Source organism: Lissotriton helveticus, chromosome 8, assembly GCF_964261635.1.
Source record: "Lissotriton helveticus chromosome 8, aLisHel1.1, whole genome shotgun sequence".
Taxonomy (NCBI): Eukaryota; Metazoa; Chordata; class Amphibia; order Caudata; family Salamandridae; genus Lissotriton; species Lissotriton helveticus.
Window position 1 is genome coordinate 315,778,951 of NC_136069.1, and position 23,966 is coordinate 315,802,916.

At 44.8% G+C, this 23,966-nt stretch overlaps 1 protein-coding gene across 2 annotated transcripts in view; it reads left to right on the plus strand.

Moving 5' to 3' along the window:
* Positions 1 to 22,320: 22,320 nt before the first annotated feature.
* Positions 22,321 to 23,966, plus strand: part of FGF9 (fibroblast growth factor 9) — a 108,846-nt gene continuing 107,200 nt past the window's right edge. For both annotated transcript variants that reach the window (XM_078657091.1, XM_078657092.1), the window contains exon 1: positions 22,321 to 23,456. In XM_078657091.1, coding sequence (XP_078513217.1) covers positions 23,177 to 23,456 — 280 coding nt within the window. In that variant the 5' untranslated portion in view covers positions 22,321 to 23,176. The remainder of the gene's footprint in view (positions 23,457 to 23,966) is intronic.

The window sequence follows — 23,966 nt, forward strand, 5'->3', positions numbered from 1 at the left end:
CTCCAGTCTAAGCAATAGTAGGGAAAGTGATGGACTTCAGAGGAGTTACATTTACTATTCCCACTCTAATCTAAACAACAACAGAGAAAGTGTTGGACAACTGTTGGACTTTGGAGGGGTTACATTTATTATTTCCTCTCCAGTCTAGGTAACAGAAGGGAAGACTTCTGAATTCGTAGGGTTAAGATTTACTATTCCCACTACAGTTTAAACAACATTAGGGAAAGAGTTAGACCTCTGAGAGGTTAGATTTACTATACCTTTGGCAGTCTCATCAACCGTAGGAATAGTGTTGGACTTTGTCTGGGTTACATTTACTATTTCCACTCCAATCTAAACAACAGTAGGTTAGGTAAAGAGTTGGACTTCCGAGGAGTTAGATTTACTCCAGTCTATGCAACAGTAGGGAAAGCAGCATTGGACTTCGGAGGAGTTAGATTTACTATTTCTACTCCAGTCTAAACAACAGTAGGGAGAGTGTTAGACTTTGGAGGGATTAGATCGACTATTTCTACTTCATTCTAAGCAAAGGTAAGGAAAGTGTTGGACTTTGGAGGGTATACATTTACTAATCCCACTCCAGTCTAAGCAACAGTAGGGAAAGTGTTGGATTTGGAAGGGAAGGTAAATTCACCATTCCCTTTCCGGTCTAAACAACAGTACGGAAAGTGTACGACTTCAGGGGGGTTAGATTTACTCTTCCCACTCCAGTCCAAGCAACAGTGGGGAAAGTTTTGGCTTAAAAGCATTACATACATGAATACAAGTCCAATTCATTTAATTAAAAATATTGAACTCTTAATAGAAAATAAGATTAAATTACAGTACACAGAAATATATATATTTTTTAACAAAAAAAGAATGTATCAATTAAAAATGACAGAAAAAAAATACATATACCTGTATCAACTTCCCTTACTACCAAAACAAATAACATAATTATGAAATCAATATTTATCTAATTTCAATGAATACATTAAAAACAAACAGTAACATAAAAGTACAATACACAGTAAGATGAAACACAGTAAAAAACATTTTATCAAATCTATTAAAACACATTTCATATATATAATACGTTATCAAACTTCTTAAAACACATGTCATATATATAATATCTTATATAGGCAAGATATAATATTTATAATGGGTTTTCCGATGTTAGGATTCCTCGCATACTCTTACTTATTTTCTACACTTGCCACAAATAGGAAGATATTGCACAGCATACAAGTGGAATATGTAGTTGTAATAAGAATAAAAGAGGTGGCCCACATTGTATAAATTAAGGGTTTTAAAAATAGATAAAACGTATATATACCTTGGTATTACATATAATTACAAAAAAATATGATGTGCAACTTATTTATTGAGGAAATGTTATCACAAGTGATAACTCAGACATATAATGACAATTATCTGGGAACCCTAACATCAACAGGAGTTTATTTACCTGGAATCGGGTTAAAATAAATCTCTGCTGGTTGTTACAAACCACTGTCTGTCAAATATGATTTCAGACCATCTTGGGAAATCAAAGTATTATAATTCAATACAGATTGTTTAATCCCCTCCAACAGTTCTCTCTTTTCTAATAGCTTGCGCTGTAGACATTGTTTCAGCTGGTCTTTCCCTATAGATTTACTAGTTTCTGGTTCAAGAAAGAGTTTTGGTAAACTGATCAGCTCACATGTGGATTTAATGTATCCTAACTAGACAAAGTCTTAAAAAATTCCTTTGGGAAATAATCATAATGCATACACAGATATATTCTATTCACTCAACCTCACTCAACCACAGAAGGGGGTTGGACCTTTATTACCACAGAAACGTGTCTCTTCTTGGTCATTTTTTTATAAAGAGAAAATAAGGAACAATTGTATACATGTGTCTGTTATTGTGAATATATTTTTGTATTACAGGATATCTTCCGCACAACACTTTAAATTGGATAGAATGTTTAACTCGCACTTTGTCTCCCCATGAATTGCCATTTCTTGTAGCAATTGCAACAAGCTTCTGATCAACTACGCTGAATATTGAATTGGGGAATTGTTGTTTTTAATTGTGAGAGCAGATGGCTCCATTTTATCAATTTGTATATTGTTTTTACGAAATTATGACAATTGAATGAATAAACATGTATATTGTTGATTGATTGGCTAGTGTGTGGCGTCTGTGGTTGAGTGAGGTTGAGTGAGTAGAATATTATTCCCCAAAGGGATTCATTTTTTAAGACTTTTTCTAGCTGGTGTCCGGTTTCTTTGGCTGAGTAGGACCCCTCTTGTTTGTTGTTTACCTTAAATGTATCCTAGCAATGGGATTTTCATTGTGTAGTTTAAATTCATGGCATCCTTAAGTATCAGTTTGTTCAAGCCTGTGTCCTCGTGTGACCAAATCAAGTGGCAAAGCATTTGGGGGGTTATCTTAAGTCTGTCAGAAATAAACGGCATGCCCAGTTCCGCATGGCCTACATAAATTGATGTACTGTGGGGAAGGGAAAGAATGGAGTTAAAAAATGAGTCCTCAGTTCTTTACATGTTTTGCGTACTGCCATTCGCCATACCCCTGCACCACATGAGGCCACAGCAACTACCTTGCTTAAGTATATATTAAAAAGTTCCCTCACCGCTTTAAAACTTAATTTATTTGTAAATGAATGCAACCCTGTTATGGCCTTCTCCATTTGTGTCATTTGGGTCCACATTTTCTTGTTATCAAAAAGTATCCCCAAATATGAAAACGTAGAGGTTTCAGTCAGTTATTGCCCTTCTGCGAAAAACGTGGGTTTTATCTTTGGTTTAGCCCCGGTTATCATTTCATACATTTTGGAGCTATTGACTCTTAAGTCCAGGTCCGCCATATAAAAAAAATAATGTAATTGTTTACAAATGCTTGCTAGCCCCGCCCAGTTCTAGCAGTTAATACAACATCATCTGCATATAAAAGAACCGGGAGGGTATGGGAGCCCATCATTACTATAGCTCTAGTGGATAGAGTTAGGGGATTCTACCCAATTTATGTAAAGGGAGAATAAAAACGAGGCTAAAACTCACACCTCACTAACGCCGCTAGCGATATTAAAAGCTACCTGAGCACTCACCTCTCCTGCCAAAACGGACCTGATCCTTTGCGTCCGCATAAAGTTACCTTATGAAACGTATAATCCCTGACTCAATCCCCATCTCCTCCATGGTTTTCCACAGTTTCGAGTGAGAAACGCAGGCAAAGGCTCCATGAACCATGAAGGAGAAGTACGGTGACCCCTTCTTCACCACTGTACATTTCCCAATAATAGTGTTTAGATTTAAGCACTGCTGAACAGTACTCACTCCTTTTTTAACCAGTATTGTATATCAGCCAGGGTATTATTTTCTACTGCCCATTCTTTCAATCTATTAAGAAGAATGCGGCCAATGACTTTGGCAGTAGCATCCAGTAATGATATTGGGCGGTAATTTTGTGGTAAAGACTTGTCCCCCTTCTTGTAAATCGGAACTGTAATTGAAGTTTTCCAAGAAGTGAGCAGTCCTAAAGCTATAGAGGCATGTTTTTAACTGATGTGACTGAGGCTCATTTTAAAACGTTATCGTGTGTGTTGAGACTTTAAAATTGAAATTGAAAACTGTACTTCACTTTACCTGTACTTCACCTCATCTCCAGGCTGAGTTAGAGCTTGGGGAATCCACGTAGTCTGCCCACTCCCGCCCCGTTCCGCCGCGTCCAATCATGGGCGTTTGAGCGGAGGGTGAGGAGGAGCCCAGCACTTCATAGAACACAGAGTTCAAGTTGGAATGAGCCAGAACCAAGTTCAGAAATGTTGCAAAACTTGATAATTGGGAGCAAGAATCTGAATTAAAAAGTAAACAATTTAGTAAAACATTCTTGAGTGGCCATGGTGTGAACAAGACTTAAAACAAAATGCATAATTGAAAAAAATTCACGAGTTCAGTACGTGTTAATGAAGCAGAAAAAAATCTCACTTCAATCCAACAGCGTATAGGCACTGTATGTTGCAACCACCTCCAACAGGAAGTCGTTGTTATCATCCGTGAACATTTCAGCCATCCAATTCAGCAATGGATATGAACATACATGCTCTTCAATAGCCGGAGCCTCTAGCACCATCAGAGGACAACTCTAGCTTTCTTCGAGATAACTGCGCGCCAGAAAGTCATGGGCTGCAGTCCATATGTTCCAATTGCCCAGGACCCCATGAGCCGCTGTGCAGGCCATAATCCCAAAACCAGAACAATCTATTTCATGAGCAACTAAGGGACTCATTAGTAGATTAAAATCCTGGTCAGGAGACACCGCGTTGCAGAGACACAAATCCAGGGCCCACTCAAATCCACAATCCAGGCAATGGAAAACAGGCTGCCGCAAGTAAAATACGAGAACCGGAAAGATAAACCATACGCCACACTCAGAGTCGCCAGAGGTAGCAATCCATAGTATTCAAGCGTCCGGTTACGAAGCTGGAGCAGCCGGGGGAGATCGTCGTGGGGCACAGAATGTGCTTCCATTTTGGAGTAAGCAAATTAACAGCAATATGCCGCTCCTGAAGCGAAAATTAACGGGAAACCACCAAAGACACTTGAAAAAAATCGAATGAAAAAATGCTCGTATCACACCAAATATAGCTTGAAATGAGGTCACAAGGCCAGAACTTACTACTTTAAAAAAGTGTGCCAGGCCGTGGTAGACGAGGCATTGTAGGTTGTGTGAATCAAAGCCCCGAAATGTAGGGGCAGGTCTGTATTTAATAAGGCATGCACCTCAGTACGAGTGTTTGCAATGTGAAGGACGAATGTTTCACGCACAGATGTAAGGGGGACTTCCTTCTGGGACAAAAGAGCTCTTATTTGACTCATCTTGTTGAACTCTGCTTTTAAGGTCGGAATAGAAGGCCAGATGGAAACATCGAGCCTCCCATGTGGAGGAGAAAACAGGACATTTGTACGGCAAACTACACGTTGGGAAACAGTAACAATGTACGGAATTCCCGCAAGCATACCACAGTAATCTTCATTATTTAATAAAAAAATAACTACCGTTTGCTAACAACGGGAAAGTTGGTGTAAAGCCAGGGTGGGAGTGCCTTTCAAAACACACTCAAAATTTGGTGCCATTACATTACGAGCACCGTGCAATTGCAGATTTCTACAGACTAATGAGTGATCTGGTGTGGATGTGAAGTCTTCACCTTTTAAATAGACTTCCTTTCCTTCTCTCAAACACCTATATGTAAAGGGGAGATTCCAGACTTCATGAAGATAAGCACCAGCTAAAGGTTCAAATCTACCCATGGCATAGTGTTTAATGCATGATTTAAATTTGAACAGAGGAAAAGGTAGAATTATGAACCTATGGATAAGCCACACTGCTGAATTTGTTTCGGCCACAGAGAATGGCAATGGTTATAACTTTTCGATATGTAACAGTGAAAATGTGGCATCCTTCATTGACATAAATTGTTGTTTAACAGTCAAATTAAAAGGCAGGAATAACAATGTTGTGTTCATGTAATCCCAAGGCACCTTCCCAGATTTTAACGTTACAATATCAACAACAGATGAAACAATATTATCTAACATGTAAATTCGGGAAGAAAGGGTGTTAATGCTATTATCTACAATGGCCAGCACTTTTTCTAAAATGGCCTGATCAATATCTCTGAGCCTAGAAGCAGCTTCAATTTGGGACAGCTTCCAAACCTAGTTGTAAGCAGCATATATCCATCTTTTCGATCTGCCTGCTGCAGGACCTTTTACAAAATCATTCAAATCAACGGCGTCAGTCAGTTTAGACAAATGTGATTTAACTGACGCTAAGGTAGAGTGTTTGAGCCAACTCTGACACAACTTGCCGACAGAATAGGTGGTGACTCAATGTTGACTCCCGAATCGGTTATCTACTCTAACCTCCGTATAGCCAGGGGTCAGACCTAGAACACGGTGCTGGCAGGAATCTGCACTTCTTTGCCACAGCAACCAACCTAAGGGATTAATGCTGGAAACTTTAAAAGAGGAATTTCTCAACAGGGCTTGTAAATCAGTAAGGGACGTACTGGTGTAATTATTCCAATGGGGATATTCACCCAAATCAGGAAATGCAGGAGCATTTCATTTTTTAGAAGTAGCCAATCCAAAGCAGGTGGTTTGTGAAATAGAAGCATTCAGAAATAACATATGGTTCGGGATGAGGCATGCACGATGTAAAACTTCGGTGCCTTGCACTCGCCAACCTTTAGAATCCCAAACAGATTTAAGATCAACGGTTTCTTTCCACAGTTCATAGACCCCAACCGCCAACTGGTCAATAAAGGACTTTGAATTCAGTAATTTTGTGTGGGTAAGTCTAAACTTGGAAGAGGACTTCTCAGTCATCTTAAAATAAAATGCATTAGGGTTTAATTTATCAAAATCAGTAAAATAAGAAAAAGTTTTAAAAAGAGTTTTAGAGCTGCCTTCAACAGGTGTGGGACAATGTTCCCACTGTGTGTAGTTTACTACATTTCTAAATGTATTTGCTTTATGCAGAAAGTGATTTCCAAAATCCTGGTAACAGAATAAATTGCCATAGTTAGCAGAATCTAGATACAAATCTTCAGCATCAAAGGCAGCACAATATTTCAAATCAGAAAATAAAGCCTCTACGGCATGAACGTCCCAATCATCAGAGAGAATATTTTGTTTAACCACATCCCCCATAGAAACACGAAGTACAATGGGGCCATTAATAACCTCTGTGGGCCCATGAATCTGGAACTTCACAGCATCCCATACAATCCCATCTAAAATGGGCCAAGCAGTTATATTCACAAATGTCTGGTCCCTCTTCATGATGTGTGAAGAGGAGTGGGGAGCCAAAGGTCCATCAATTAGTCTAATTTTAGTTCTTTCATGAACGTAGTGTCCATTTACAAAACAAAAAAAATACAACATAAATTGGATGGTCATGAATAAAAAAAATGAAAAAAGCACCAGCCAAATGTAAGTCCAAGGTGGAATCAAAAAATGTTTTTTAAACCATGTAGCAAAAATTGAAACTTTTGTAGGGGACTATGATGTGGTTGAGCCAGTGTCAAATGAAAAACGTGATTGATTAGCCACACGGGTCTCCAAATCAGGCATAGACAAGTCAGTGGGGTAAGTATATTCAGTATCATTAAGAGGATTACCAGCAGGTGAATTCAATAAAGGATTCGCAACTGTATTCATCTCAATGGCAACATCAGGCCCGATGACAGGATCTGGGGCCAAAACAGAGTGTCGCACCATTGCTGGACACGAGACCGCAGGTGTCATACTAAGAAGAATCGGCCACCCTGTGTAGTTTGACATTGTCAATGGAGATGTACCTGTTCCCCTTTCGCCCAGGAAGAGGAGGTAAAATGACTGCTCTTGTACCCTGCACGCCAAGCACGGGAATGGGAGCTCGATAGGAGGGACCGAATTCCTTCTTGTTGTCGATCTTTTCTCGGACCAGTTCTCCAACTCGGGGTAGCCAGCCAACTACCTGAATCTGCAACGCAGCATCAGATGTGGAGGGCAAATGTTCCTTTGCAGGACTGTCTCTGGTCTTTTGTAGGTTCTGCAAAACATTAGAATGTTCATCTACGTCAAAGGATGCGGCAGCCGCTGCCAAGTCTAGACCCTCAAGGTCCGGAACAAACATTTTGATGCCAAAGAGCATTTTGTATGGGGTCCGCCCACCCAGAGACCTTATAGGGAGATTATTTAGTGCACGCTGTACGCTATTGAGGTGGGTTAGACAGTCTCGGCCAGTACCTAATAACTTAGCTGTTAATGATAGCTTTAAGTCACGGTTCATTCGCTCCACAACACTATTGCCCTCAGGCCGGTATGGAGACGATAATTTGACCTGGACCCCCAAAGAACTCATGGCATCCTTGTATGCCTTAGAAGCAAACGCTGGACCCTGGTCCGAATGGAAGGTACCACACGCAAAAATTCCCACAAAGACACGCAAATCCCTTACCACAGTTCTGGAATCAGCACTGCGTTGCGGCCACAACCACACAAAGCGTGTACACTAATCAACTGCTACTAAGATGTATTTATACACAGTATCAGAGAAGAAAGGACCGCAGTGATATAAATAAACACGCCAGTGATTTATAGATATGTACAACTGAGTTTGGGCCGGGCGTGCAGCAGTAGAAGGTTTAATTTGCTGACAAATGGCACATTGAAGGACATAATCACGCGTCTGTTTGTACAACCCCGCCACCAATATCGTTGCTGTAGAAGAGATACAGTAGCTGACACGCCGGCATGCGATGAGGCCATCACAGAGTGGGCTGCTGTAATCAAAGTCTGCCTGCGGTCCGCGTTGGGTATCAACCAGTCACCAATGTCGTTAATTCTCACATAAGGAACTTTATCAGGACTTAAATGATAAGAGTATTTAGAAGGGAAACCTCTAGGGTAATTACCTCCCTTCTCTGTTGCGGCAATAGCTGCCAAGATGTCATCATCAATCTTACTTTGGGAACATGTAACTGCTGCTACTGAGTATGCTGCAACTGCGGTCTTAGCGACTTCATCTGCAAGTAAATTGCCAAGAGCGTGAACTCCAACACGCTGGTGACCCAGAGTATGAATTACAAACAGAAGTGGCAGCCGTTCTTTAAGCTCAGCCACTTGAACCCAGATCATGTTATGTTTTATTGTGTGACCCTTGGAGTCACGAAAATCATTTTGAGTCCAAAAGGGTAGATTGTCATTGTATGATTGAACACAGTAGTAAGAGTCACTTACAATAAGAGTAGTCACACTGGGATTGGCGTACTCCAATGCGAGCATCAGAGCACGAAGCTCCGCCAATTGGGCAGTACAGTCCCCTAATGTCTGTGTATGCACGACATCTGACTTGAATTCACCATCCACCATACTACCTACCACAATTGCGCAGGCCGAAGAATATGCGTGCCTTGAACCCGTAGCCGCTTGTGCGCTTCCGTCAGTGTAAATGATACAACGAAAATCCTCAAGTGGGCGCATTGTCAGAGAAGCAGGATGAACAAATTCATACTGCAAGAACTCCTGAGTCTGCAGAGAGGAATCAAAAATGACATCCGGAGATGTCAAGGACGTGGCCCATTGTATCCACCGTGGGTGCAAACCTTTTGAATTTGGTACACTGGCTTTCCCCACTGCCTCCAGGGCAGGATACGGAGTAGCAACTAATATGCGTTTTCCCTGCGACAGTGCACGTTCTTTTAGAATCACCATTTGCACTGCTGTCGATACTTTTTCCACAGTGGAAAACCGCAACTCAGCCGAAGTGTGACTTGTAAGCGATAGGGACTGTGTCACCCTCATGAAAAGTGAGGTACATGAAACCCACTGCCCCTGGCACGATTCTTATCACCAGGTTGGTGTGGGTATCACGAGCAGATCAGCCTGCAAAGATTGCAAGATGGCTGAATGTTCAGGCAGCCAGCACGATTTGGAGAAAGTAGGTTGTATCAAAGCTTCAAGAGGCTTGATACGCTGGGCATATTTGGGAATGTAGGTATGTCCGAAATTCAAAAAGCTCAGTAAAGATTGTAGTTTTTTCAGTGTTGTGGGAGCGCGCAAAAGTGCGCATTTCTCCAGAAAGTGAGGAGCCAAACCTCGACCTTCATTGTTGAGCTCGTAGCCCAGGAACAACACTGTGTTCTCCGCAATATGACTTTTCGCAAAGTTAAATTTATAGCCAAAATCTGCAAAATGGCATATTATGCTGTCTACACCGCACAGATGCGGCCATAATTCATCGTCTGTGAGATAGATGTCATGGACATACGAACATGCATCTGTGTCGAGCCCCTTAGAGAGCGAGACTACGCGGGCGGCAAAGATGCCAGTTCTGTTCTTATAGCCCATAGCCAAACAGCGAAATTGGCGCTGTTTGCCACCACTGGTAAAAGATGTCCATTGACTACTAAGAGGGGGCAGATTGTGGGCAAAAAAACTATTGGATATGTCAAGTGTGGTTGTGAACCTTTTAAGCACAAGACTATCCACAAGAGCTGAACTGTGTGTATTTTGTACCGCACACGTCCGACATTGGGAGTTTAAGTGGCGGTAATCCAATACCAAACGGTACGACACAGATGTTTCAATATCTCCTTGATATTCCAATTGTTCAAGGATTTCCGCAACAGAAGCTTTCACTTCTCGGCGCATGGGGTATTGGGGTTGTGGCTGTGGCATTGACCGCAATGGAATCTCATGTCTGAGGGAAGATTTGTCCCATCCACAGTGAGTACGGTACAAAGCAGGCGCAAGCGCCTTAGCCCAATCTTCTGCAAAATGCAGAGCCTGCTCTTTCGGCACTGTGTGGGCGAAACTAGGGAGGATTACCTCCTCCCCTTGCGGAGCAGCTAAGACAAAGGGTGGGGGCCAGTCTACCTCCGCAAACAAATTATCATAGGTAGTAGTTAGATTTTCCCCCAAAAAAACCTTTTATGGTACGTTCTATATCACCTTCAATCATAAGGACACTTTCATAAAGTCTTTCAGGAGGAGCCACTCTAGTGTCAGCTGTCTCAACTACAACGAAGGTGTCAGTCACTGTCACCTTCAGTAGTGGACGCAATGCATCTCTAATTATGGTAATCTCCGCTGCGCTGTCCAACAATGTCCGCGCCCATGTCAGATTCCGAAGCTGCGTTCTCACTATCTGTGGCATATCTCGCTGTTACTGCAGCAACTTTCTTCTTCTAAAACTGGGGCCTTTGACGCGGTGACTCGTCCTGCTTGCCTTTTCCGTCAGCCTTGCGAGGCTGCTCAAGGCTCTGTTGGGCACCTTGTCCTCTGCCGTCGCCTCCTCCACCGGTGAGCGAGACTGATGTTTCCTGTAAAGAGTGAAGAGAACGTTGTTCAGGAATAAGTATGGGCGAATTTTACGGAACTGAGGTCCGGGAATTCGCGCAAAAACACAAAAAAAGTCCACAAATTCGCTGATTTTCCCGTGAACTTGCGGATTTTTTTTGCGATTTCCATCTTCTCAACTGGAGTACTTTCTACTGGCTAATCAGTAAGTGCTACCTCGTTGGGTAAATGTATAGTGCTTTTCTTACACTGCAGCTGCATAAAGGACCAGAAGATTTGTCTCCACTGACCATGTGTGCCTGTAACTTTGCCACCGCGCCAAAAGGCACCGAGGTCCCTTGAGTGAGCTGTCCATCATAGTTGGGAAAGGGTGGGAAGACGTTTGACACCGCTAGTGTGTGGTGCGGGGCTTCCATGCGTGTCAACATCCCTCTTGTGTATAAAGGGTAAGAGAGCGAGCAGGGCAGCAGGTGAGGAGAAAGCAGTTTCCTGGTCACAGGAACTACACGGGGATTGCGCTCGAGAAACTCATGGATTCAAAGACCTCCCTCGAGTATTACATCTAATTTTCGACGGCAGATATGGGGTTAAAGCACACTTGCCCAGCCTCGACCGTGCTCACTAATGTTTTGGGCTGATTAAAACGTTACTGAATTTGAGCTTCAACTCGGGCACCGGCTTTATTTATATCTGTAAGTGCTTCCTGTTGAGGTTTAATTTTTGTGACAGGAGCCTTGTGCCAGAATGAACCCTGCCCTGCATAGTTATCCACGAAGATGCCACCGTTTTGTGCAATACCTCTACTCAACTGAAGTACTTTCTACTGGCTAGTGGCTAATCAGTAAGTGCTACCTCGTTGGGTAAATGTATAGTGCTTTTCCTACACTGCAGCTCCATAAAGGGCCAGAAGATTTGTCTCCACTGACCGAGTGTGCCTGTAACTTTGCCACCGTGCCAAAAGGCGCCTAGGTCCCTTGAGTGAGCTGTCCATCATAGTTGGGAAAGGGCGGGAAGACGTTTGATACCGCTAGTGTGTGGTGCGGGGCTTCTATGCGTGTCATCAACATGCCTCTTGTGTATAAAGGGTCAGAGAGCGAGCAAGGCAGCAGGTAAGGAGAAAGCAGCCTCCTGGTCACAGGAACTACAGGGGGATTGCGCTCGAGAAACTCATGGATTCAAAGACCTCCCTGGAGTATTACAGCTAATTTTTGACGGCAGATATGGGGTTAAAGCACACTTGCCCAGCCTAGACCTTGGTCACTGATGTTTTGGGCTGATTAAAACGTTACTGAATTTGAGCTTCAACTCGGGCACCTGCTTTATTTATATCTGTAAATACTTCCTGTTGAGGTTTAATTTTTGTGACAGGAGCCTCGTGCCAGAATGAATCCTGCCCTGCATAGTTATCCACGAAGATGCCACCGTTTTATGCAATACCTCTCCTCAACTGGAGTACTTTCTACTGGCTAATCCAGTAAGTGCTACCTCGTTGGGTAAATGATAGTGCTTTTCCTACACTGCAGCTGCATAGGGCCAGAAGATTTGTCTCCACTGACCATGTGTGCCTGTAACTTTGCCACTGCGCCAAAAGGCGCAGAGGTCCCTTGAGTGAGCTGTCCATCATAGTTGGGAAAGGGCAGGAAGACGTTTGATACCGCTAGTGTGTGGTGCGGGGCTTCTATGCGTGTCAGCATGCCTCTTGTGTATAAAGGGTCAGAGAGCGAGCAGGGCAGCTGGTGAGGAGAAAGCAGTCTCCTGGTCACAGGAACTACACGGGGATTGTGCTCGAGAAACTCAGGGATGCAAAGACCTCCCTCAGGTATTACAGCTAATTTTCGACGGCAGAAATGGGGTTAAAGCACACTTGCCCAGCCTCGTCCGTGCTCACTAATGTTTTGGGCTGATTAAAACGTTACTGAATTTGAGCTTCAACTCGGCACCTGCTTTATTTATATCTGTAAGTGCTTCCTGTTGAGGTTTAATTTTTGGCCCACAGGAAGCACTTACAGAGTTAAGGCAGGTGCCCGAGTTGAAGCTAACTTTGTAACCATTTTAGAATGGCGCCGGCAAGCTGCCAGAGTTGCTTACTTGCAAGTTGCAACTCTGGCAGCTTGCCGGCGCCATTCTAAAATGGTCACAAAGTTAGCTTTCTTCAACTCGAGCACCTGCCTTAACTGAAATCCGCCCGCGAGCGGATTTGCGGAATTTTCGGCAATTTCGCAAGATTCGCGCATCGCGAAATTGCCGAAAATCCGCAAATTCCGCGAGCGGAACGGATTTTCCATCCATAGTTATTCAGGAACCTGAAATCTATCAGGTGACTTAATCGTAGTGCGGTTGTGCAACTCATAAGTACGCTCAATAGGGGCAGGTGTAGGTGAAGTATGACGAGACCCCTGTTTCCGTTGTTGTTTCCCCTGTTTTTTGTTCTTACTCCAATTTTGTTTCGGAACGTTCTGGCGGTCATCTTTATCAGACGATGCCTGCTGAGTTTGCTGCTGTGTTTTTGTTTTTTTAGAAAAAGGCCTAACTTTTACGGCCAATGGTCCTATAAGCCTACTTAATAATCCTCGGTAACTGACGGGGTTTCTCGGCTTCGGGAACATCGCGCAAAGCATTAGACACCTGGAAACTTACCGCATCCCCCTTAACATTTGCAAGGACGAGATCGCGAACCATGTCAAACGCTCCCACGAGTCAGATTCCCAACTCCACAGCTGCATCCGGTCCATGTTCATCCTGAACACGCTTAATGACGGAGGGCAGGACAGCCATTGATGGGGTGCCGAAGCACCTAGTATAGACTGCCGCAAAAATCACACCCCAAGTGGTACAGTCATTTACGTCCGGCACAAAGTCTTTCTGCAAACTTATAGTAAGGATCCTGTGTTTTTCTACAGGAGTGGTATTAGGAAATACTGCCTCCAGTTGGTCAAATTTCTCGGCAAGCCAGAAAGGCATCTCATCCTTATCCTGGGGACGCTTGCCCATAACCCCATTATTCATAACGGGACTAAGCTTCAGCCCATTCGGCCCAACTAGATGCGCCGCGCCACGCGGGCCCCACCCGGGAAGTTGCGGGAAATGTAATGAACCAGACCCCTTATCGCTGATACTGCAGAGGCATAAAGGGGCCTTAATTCAACAGCTGAACAACGCGCCGCCTTATGGTGCGGGGTATAACCAGCTAAAACAGGCAAAGAAGCGCCTGAAATTGACAACGGCCCCATTCTGACCGCCATCAAACTGTGGGGAAGGGCGCCATTAAACCAAACGGCATGCTGCCAAGCAGAAATCGGAACTTCCTGTGTCCTATATGGTGCGTACTCTACAGGCACGGCAGTCGGAGTGTAAGTATGAAATACACCAGTACCAGCATCAACCGCAGTAAATGTGACCCAATAGTAAAACAGTTCAAACGGGTACGCTGCGTCAGCAGGTACAACAAAAACAACTGCCTGGCCTTCCAAAGAGACCTGGAAATCCTGCAAATGATTGTGCACAGCCATGCAGCTGTGAACTGCGATATCAACTGCAGCCATATCGACACAGTGAAAGACAAGTACAATAGAAAAAGTACAACTGGGTAGTAATTCAATAGAAACCGTTTTGAAATATCAAGCTTGAAAAGACCTATGTAACTATAGGTAGGTTTTATTCGTCACCACTGTTCACCGGAAACAATAGTGAAGGGGTTGTGGACTGATATAAGCACTACTCGAGAGTCTCACAATAAGACCACTATGTTGGCGGCGCCATGTTGGAAGGATCCTGCTCATACACAGAACTGTGCACAGAGACCTAGGACATCAGTGAATTGGGGTGTACCAGAAACTCACCTCAGTACCTAGAAAAACCCCAACCAGCTAGCATCAGTGTCACATTAGCTCTTCGTTCTATAGCATAGTAACCAATGATTAGACAACCTAGAACATGCGACTTAGTACAAACTCAGGAATGGTGGGAACTGAGAACACTCTTTCGTTATACTCTCATACCAGTCCACAACAGGAGGAAAGAAGAGACACGGTAAGGTTAAAATATTTATTTTAACGACTTGATCTCAGGTGCAGTATCTTAGCCAACATAAGCAGACATATGATTAGAAATTATATGGTCAGCATTTTTACAATTCCATAAAATACAAAAGGAGAAATCATATTACAGTGCTGGGGAAAACAGGCCGTATAGCGCCTAGTTTTAACACCCTCTCTATATAGGAACTATGTATTATAAACTAAAGAAGGTCTCTTAGGCTTGTTTTGGGGACATTACCTTTCCGCTCAGTAAGAGTAAATCACATCTGGATCAGCATAAGCTCTCTGCATCCCTGGAAACGGAAAATCTTCCAAGTGTGTGAAATGATGGCAACTGTGCAATAATAAGGGCGCCAGAATCTCAGTTGGCTCACAGCTGTCAAATTATTGTGTCTAAAAAGCGTTACTCGATCATGTCGAACAACATCTACCATGTTATGATAACCTTGACGGCTTCAGCACTCACTGTGCAGACTAGGGGCACGATGTAAGTCTAGAGATGTCGAAAACAAACCTTTTCTCATGTGTAGACCTTCACGAAGCCTAACATACAAAAACAGCTATATGCAGTGTTGTGTGCAAAAGCGGCAAAACGTAAAATGGCGTTTAAACTTCTAATAAGCCATGATAACATAAGATGCGTGCAAAGCAGGCCTTAAGCCACACTACACTGGCTGGGGATTTCTCTGCTTGTACGTTGAGTCAGTCCTGCTCACTTAGCTTGGAGAGGGACTCAAATCTATTACCTACCCTTCAGGACTCCTTCAAGGTTCTATGGGCCTCAGGTTCTATGGGCCTCTGTATACTCTGTCGCGAGCTGCTAGAACCGTCCATGAGTAAACCCTAATGCTGCCGACCAATGGCAGACTCTGCAGGTCTGTGGAAGAAGCCCAGTGGGACCGCTGTAATTTTTTTGGGCTCCAGTACTGTCGTACTGCATGCATATAGGACCCTCCCAGCTATTATAGGGGAGAGAACATTTACAATCCCCTGCAATGCTTTTTGGCCCTCTGCACACCCAGCTCACTCGCCTAACCATAATCACATCAGCGTAGATCTCGCTCACCAAATTACAACCAATCCATCCCCCAATCCAATGCACACATTTGTTTTTTTAAGGCCCCCCAGGATTCCTTATCATCATTCTGGATTGGGGAACCCCTACAAGGACTACCACATATGGCGAGCAATCTGGTAGTAGATCTATTGTTCTGGCAGGGGGCGAACTGAGTCCATATGCTTCATGTTGATTCAAAGCAGGTGAGGTCCTGGCAGTCACATTTCTATTTCCAATCACCACAGGTTGCTCAATGTTAGCGCTGGGTCTATGGGTACCCTTCTCCAAGACCATATCCTGTAAGTTTCTCCTATTAATGTCTTCAGCCTGTGTTTGGGCTCTCAAGTTACAAGGGCAGTTATTTATGGAGCTTGCTGGGAGTCTAATATTAGATTGTATTAAAGACTCAAACTCTAAGAATCCTGTGGCTAAGGAGGCAATCAAAGTAGTTATTCCCTGTTCCATATTTAACATTAAGTCTTTCATGATGTAACTAATAGAGGTTATAATGTCCTTGTCCTGGTGGTTGTTTTCCAACGTGGAATTTTTTTTTACTTTCCCCCATGCTGCTTTTTCCCCATCCTAATGCCTATCTGAGGAGGAGGAAACTTAGAGTGACCTGCCATAGCTGCTTTTTGCTTTAGTTTCTTTTTGAGGGGAGATGTTGTACTCTTTTCTGGGGAGGGATCCTTCGAAATGCCAGTGGTGGTGCCTACCACTGATGTACAAATTTGAGAGATATTAGTTTCAAGTGTCCCGCATCCTGGAGCATCTATATTAGTAACCTCAACAGGTTCTGTCAACAAGGGGCAGACCAAATATAATTGTACTAACAAAATTTCACAAACGCTTACCCTTAAATAAATTAAAAAGGGTAATAAAACTATATATAACAAAATTATACATAATTAATTACCTATTAATAAATTACTTATAAATATCAATTAATCCAAAATATAAGAATCTGAAAGAGATATCTAGATACAGATTCCTTGGCCTTTAAATTTCCCAGGTGTCAAACTGGATCTAGAAGATTTTTCTTAGTGCAATACCCCTGTGTGCCAGTAGCTGGCGTCATTTGACTCTGCATGACATCGTTGACGTCGTCTGTGCTGAGTGACGTCCGCATCACCTATAAAGGATAAAAAACACAAAAGAAGGATCAAGACACACAAGCTCACACCCATCAACACAAAATAGAACAAATTGGAACAGAGTTCACAATGGTGCTACGAACCAGAGGACAGACCCTTCTACAACCCTAAAAGGGAAAGACTTCCCAAAATAAACATATGCAGCAGTGGTTCAGCATTCAATTTCGGATTCCATTGGATGCACTTCATATATCATCAATACATAGTGAATGATAAGACACAGTGGATTGTTGACATTTCAATAAACAAATGTGAGAGTAGTATCTTCTTCTACAAATTCTTTATTGTTCATCCTTTTCTTAAAATTCCAGCAACGGTGCAGTAGCCAAACATGCAGTAGCCAATGTGTTCATCCACCAGGGACTTCTTCAGGGCTCAATACACATGTTGTCGTCTAGTATATTCTTCTTTATGCAAATGATGAAAAAATAAGTGTGTTTTTAAAGAAATATTGAAGTACTGTTGCTCCGATGAGGTCCCAGTGTGGCGTCCGGTTCAACAGCAAGACAGTGTTGAACCGGACGCCACGCTGGGACCTTATCGACAACATGTGTATTGAGCCCTGAAGAAGTCCCTGGTGGACGATGAACAATAAAGATTTTTTTGAAGAAGATACTACTCTCACATTTGTTTATTGAGATGTCAACAATTAACTGTCTTATCGTATTGATGATATATGTAGTACATATAAAGGAATCCGAAATTGAGTACTGAACCACTGCTGCATATTATCACCTATACAGGCACCACCTCGACTTGATGGCATCAGTTATTTTCTTTCCGCGCCAGTCAAGCACTGATCTGTAAAGAGACCTACCCACTGTCACTTTTTGACAGGCTTTTTTTGACGCTTTGTCGACCCCTTTTTGGTGTGTAGACTTTTTTCCATCATAGCTAGGAAAACCTCTGGATTCAAACTGTGCGACGCTTGTCACCGCACCATGTCTGTGATGAATCCACACCTGGTTTGCATCTGGTACCTGGAACGTGACCACGACTTTAAATCATGCTCCAACTGCCGGGCCATGGGTCCGAAAGCCTTGAGGGAGTGGTCCCTAAAGCTACTTGTGGCCCGGCATTCGGCACCGCGTCGTACAACTCCTAGGACGTCTCGTTCAAGGTCCCAGTCGAGAGGGAGGTCCAGGCACAGAAGTTGTCTGGTAGGTCAGGTAAGAGGCATAAGAAACACAAATAGTCAAAGCATGCTTTTGGGTTACAAGCCCCGGTCTTCTGAACCAGCGCCTAGGTTAGCTACCCACTTCCCCAGGATCTGGAGAGGCCCCTGCCCAACTTGAAGAATGTTATGACACCATGTGCCTCACCTTTGGGCTGCCTCACCCTACTAGCGTGCCTTCGGACCCCGTAGGCTCAAAAGGAGCTCCATCTGGTTCTGCACCGGCGGCTCCGGCACCAGTGCTGATGCCCGCCCATGGATCCAGGAATGTATCTAGTGTGGCACCAATTGTGCCATTGCGACCTTCCCCGGCGTCGGCCCTGACGCTGATGCTCACGGTACTCCTGGTTCCCCCCAGAGGTGGCAGCCTCATTCTGATTCCCGGCGATCCGTATCTAGTGCCACATCGACTTACGCTGATATCGGCGCCGACAGAACCTCCAGGGCCTAGGTTGTTTCCTGAGCCCTATTACGATGGGCTAGGAGTGGAAGAAGATTGGGTGGGGTTACTGGACCCTTTAGAAAACCGACCTTACAAAATGGACAGGTGTGAGGAGTTCGGTGAGGCCAGTGGAATGGACACCTCTCCGCATTGTGGCATGCTTTCTCTCTCTACCGTGGCTACAGAGGAGGGAGCTTCATTTGCTATGGTGGTGAAAAGGGCCTGGACCTTCATCTCCGTTCGGTGGAGGTCAAGACTAATATCTTGATGGAGGTCTTGCAAGTTCAGCAGTGTTAGGAAAGCACATTTTTTCGCATTTTGAAATGTGATGGAAACAAAGATTTTAATCTGATCAAAATAAATCAAGACACTTTACTTAGTGATGCACAAATGACAAATATTTAATGAAACATGATTTCTCCACATTGTCATGCGTGTGCAATATAGTTTTAGCAGTAAAACTGAATGTCTGTGCAAATGCAAGAGTAGTATCTTTTTCAAAAAATAATTTCTTGTTCATCCTTTTCTTAAAATCACAGCAACCGTGCAGTAGCCAAACGTGTATTGATGACATATGAAGTACATATAATGGAATCCGAAATTGAGTGCTGAACCACTGCTGCATATGATCACCTATGGGGGGCACCACCTCGACGTGCTGGCATCAGTTCTTTTCTTTCCCTGCCAGTCAACACTGATCCGTGAAGAGAGCTACCCATTGTCACTTTTTCACTGGCTTTTATGACGATTTGTCGACCCCTTTTTAGTGTGTAGACGTTTTTCCATCATATCTAGGAAAACTTCTGGATTCAAACCGTGCAACGCCTGTCACCACACCATGTCAGTGACGGATCCACACCCGGCTTGCCTCTGGTACCTGGAACGGAACCACAACTTGAAGTTGTGCTCCGACTGTTGGGCCATGGGTCCAAAAACTTTGAGGGAGAGGTCCCTAAAGCTACTTGTGGCCCGGCATTCGGCACTGTGTCACACAACTCCTAGGAGGTCTCGTTCGCAGTCCCAGTTGAGAGGAAGGTCCAGGCACAAAAGTCGTCTGGTAGGTCAGGTAAGAGGCATAAGAAACAGAAGTCAAAGCATGCTTTTGCGTTCTAGGTCTCGTTCTTCTGAACCTGCGCCTGGGTTGGCTACCCGCTTCCCCGGGATCTGGAGCGCCCCCTGCCCAACTTGAAGAATTTTATGATGCCATGTGCCTCACATTCTGGCGACCTCATACTACTAGTGTGCCTTTGGGCCCTGTAGGCTCAGTAGGAGCTCCATTGGGTTCTGCACCGGCGGCTCCGGCACCAGTGCTGATGTTCCCCCATGGATCCAGGAATGTATATGATCTGGCACCACTCGTACCATTGCGACCTTCCCCGGATCTGACACTGATGCTCCCGGTGCCCCCCTCATTCTGATTCCCGGCGATCCGTAGTCGGTACCACATTGACCTTCGCCAATATCGGCGCCGACAAAACTTCCAGGTCCTAGGTTGTTTTCTGAGCCCTATTCCGATGGGCTAGGAGTGGAAGAAGATTGGAAAGGGTCACTGGACCCTTTAGAAAACCAGCCTTAACAAATTTACTGGTGTGAGGAGGTGGGTGAGGCCAGTGGACTGGACACGTCTCCAGATTCTGGCATGCTTTCTCCCCCTACCGTGGCTACAGATGAGGGAGTGGCATTTGCCATGGTGGTGCAAAGGGCCTGGACCTTCAGCTCCTTTCGGTGGAGGTCAAGACTAATATCTAGATGGAGGTCTTGCAAGTCCAGTAGTGTTAGGAAAGCACTTTTTTCGCATTTTTAACTGTGATGGAAACAAAGATTTTAATCGGATAAAAATAAATCAAGACACTTTACTTGGTGATGCACAAATAAATATTTATTGAAATATCATTTCCACACATTATCATTAGTGTGCAATATAGTTTTATCAGTAAAACTGAATGTCTGTGCAAATGTAGGGGCCATTTCAATGGAAAATGTGCTGTCTGTAAATGACAGTGCGCTATCACACAACGCTTTAGTTACATTTAAAAAAAGTTGCCCACCTCATGTCCATTAAAGCTAGGCTGGTCACGAAGGTTTGTCGTTCAAAAAATTGTGTTGTGGTTCTAAAAAGTGTAGGCACCACTGGACTAACTTGTTCTGACGATTGTGAGAGATGGTAGTCTAAGGGTGGGCTATTGTTGGTGGAATGGCGTTGCCAAATGTAAGGCTGTGGTGTTGTGCTGTATGCTTGAACTATGGTGTTTGCTGTTATTGTTGTTGTTGGGACGAGTGAAGAGGGTGTTATACTTTTGGGGAACCTTGACGTCCATCGCCGTCTATTATGTTGTGTGCTTCAGGGTGGTTTGCCTAACGTGTTCTGTGCTTCAGGGCGCAGGATGGTTTGACTATTGTGTTCTGTTGCATGTTTGTGAAACTGTTGTGTGATGAACGAAAAAAAATGCTTTGATTAATAATTTTACCAGGCTGGCATATTGATTTACAGTTTGTGTGCGATAGGGTGCGGTATTGCTGGGCCTGTGAGCATTACCTGTTTCCTAACTGCTGGGTCAGTGAACATTTACAGTGTAAAGGTGTCATGTCTGATGCGAGTGCTTTCTGTGTGAACATGATTACTTTGATGAATTGAATACTACAACATTCAACGCTGAAATGAGTCATTAAAGCAGAACACGCTGAAGCTGAACCACGCAACACCTTAAAATGCAGTAAGCACAGCGTTCGCACGGGCAGGTGTCACACATTTCAAAATAGGTTGAGGCGGGCGGTGCATCAAACTCGCCGACTCGGTCTGCGGCTCTCCATGGGCGAGGTCTCTTATCTCTGCGTCTGAGCTAACCCTGAGGCGGGGCTGCTGAAAGAAACTAACTGGCGCACTCCGAGGGACATCGCTTTTTGGAGATATTTGGTTTTTCCCTTGTAAGGCGTGTCACTTCTTTCGTTAACTGTTCAGCCCTTGCTAATACTACGCCATTCAGATACAAGCGGCGAGAAATGTATCAAGGTTAGTTAAAAAAGGTATTAAATAACTGAATAGAGTAGGACAAATATTGTGTACGCATGGCACGATCTTGAAGGGAACCCGCATGATGAGTCCACGCCTTCCCATAGCGCAGTGTTTAGCAGTCTGGCATCAGTAGTGAGTAGATGTTTTAAATTGGTTTGCTGTGATTTAACACGTGTTCTTTGCTGATAACTTCGAGCGGAAATTAAAACTGACATTTCCACATAATGCTATCCGTTATGCCAGGGCATATTCATTCCGTTGAACATATAACACTTACGAAGTTGTGGACACGATAGCACACACTTTTTAATGGTCTGCCTGCCCCTTCACGTGCCACCAAAAGCATTCTGTTGCTTTGCTGAGCTTATTTCCAGCTGCCGAGTCAGCCTTCCTCGTCGGCTCACATCCCCTTCTCTTCTGAGGTGACTGGTGACCCGCCTTGCCGCAGCGTGCAGAAGGTGAGCCGGGTTCTCTCTCTCCTGGCCTGCAGTACCAGGTGGGGGACGGGCGCTAGGACCCGGCGACGCGCCACCGAGAGCACCTTAAACCCAGCCCTATGCCCGCTCCTGCGCCACTCTGCGCGCTGCTGTGGATGGAAGAGGCGAGCCCAGCCTTCTGCTGGAGGAGGAGGCAGCACGCCACCACAGACCTCTGCCCATAGTGCACCAGCTCAGCTCACCTCACTGCTGCTGCCTGGAGAACCAGAGCTCGGACTGACATACTGTCGATGCAGAGCCAGCTCCGTCCTTGCTACTGCAACACCTGTCCTTAGCCATCCCAGGGGCACCTTCCTCACGCCTGATGACAGCCACCAAGGACCCATCCCTCTGACCACCCTGCTGCAGCACCAGTCTGGGGCCTGAAAAGTTATTTCAAAATAGATATATGTATGTGCGTGTTTGTTTTCTGGTAGAGAGCTCTGACTGATCACGACCCGCAAGGCTTTGATTTTTTTCCCTCTGCCTTCCCTCCAGGATTCATGCTGATGCAGGCGGTCTGCTACAGGGTGCGAGCACGGCGCATGCCTTTCTGGAGGATAGGATCCGTACACCCTGACGTAGCCGGTGCATCCTTATAATAAAAACGCACCCTGGCTGTTCTAAGTTGCGATGATCATTCTCAGTTTGAACCAAATGGAGGAACTATGGATTTTGCTCCTTTTGACAGCTGGATGGGCTGAAGACCTGGCCGCCTGCTAGGAGCTGGGATACCCGTTTATAAGGATGTCAGTGCATCCGTGCACACGGGTGACTCCTTAGACTTGGCGCGGTTTGACCTTGAACCTCAACCGATTATCCTAGGTGGGAAGGGGACCTTCTCTGCTCTGCATCGGATGGATCCAGGGCAGTAAGCGCAGTTGGGGAGGGCGCTGCCCGCTTTTCACCTCGACTTTCCCGGGTGTGCTCGCCTCCTCTCCGCCGCTGGCTCCCCTTTCTGAAGGCAAGCTCCCCGATGGCTCCCCTGGGGGAAGTTGGGAACTACTTCGGTGTGCAGGATGCGGCGGCGGCATTTGGGAGCGTACCCGTGCTGCCAGTGGACGGATCCATGCTGCTGAGCGAGCACCTGAGCCAGTCCGAGACCGGGGGTTTGCCCCGGGGCCCGGGGGTTACTGACCTGGACCACTTAAAGGGGATCCTCCGGCGAAGGCAGCTGTACTGCAGGACTGGCTTTCACTTGGAGATATTCCCAAATGGCACTATCCAGGGAACCAGGCAAGACCACAACAGGTTTGGTAGGTGCATTACAAATCACTTCTGCGGGCATGTCTTATATTGTGTTTCGTTTCAACACCAGGCGAATGTTTCTTCCAGATCTGGCTATAATTTGCATCCTGGTCTTTGTAGTTTTTATTTTTCGTTTTTTAAATGCAGGACTGCATGTACCAGAATGCAAGGGGGGCGGGAGGGGACACTGGTCCTTTGGATATGGGATGGCTGCCAACTCATAGCTTTGATAGTGCTTTTTGGGTGCAGAGACGGCGCCCATGTGCGTCCTAGATTGATGTGTGTAGCGGGCTGGCTTCTTCCAGAACTATACAAGCATGGCTGGGAAGAGTGTTGCCTCTTGGTTGAAGTTAATGAGAGCGCCTGGCCATTCACCGCTCACAAGTTAAACGGCTTTTGGTAGTTGGGGAGGGGCGTGGCAAAGCCTAATGCAGTCAAATATCTCCCATAGGAAAATATTTCAAATGAAGTGACCGAATAGTATATCGCGTTGGGACACTTGGACTTGCAGTGGCCTG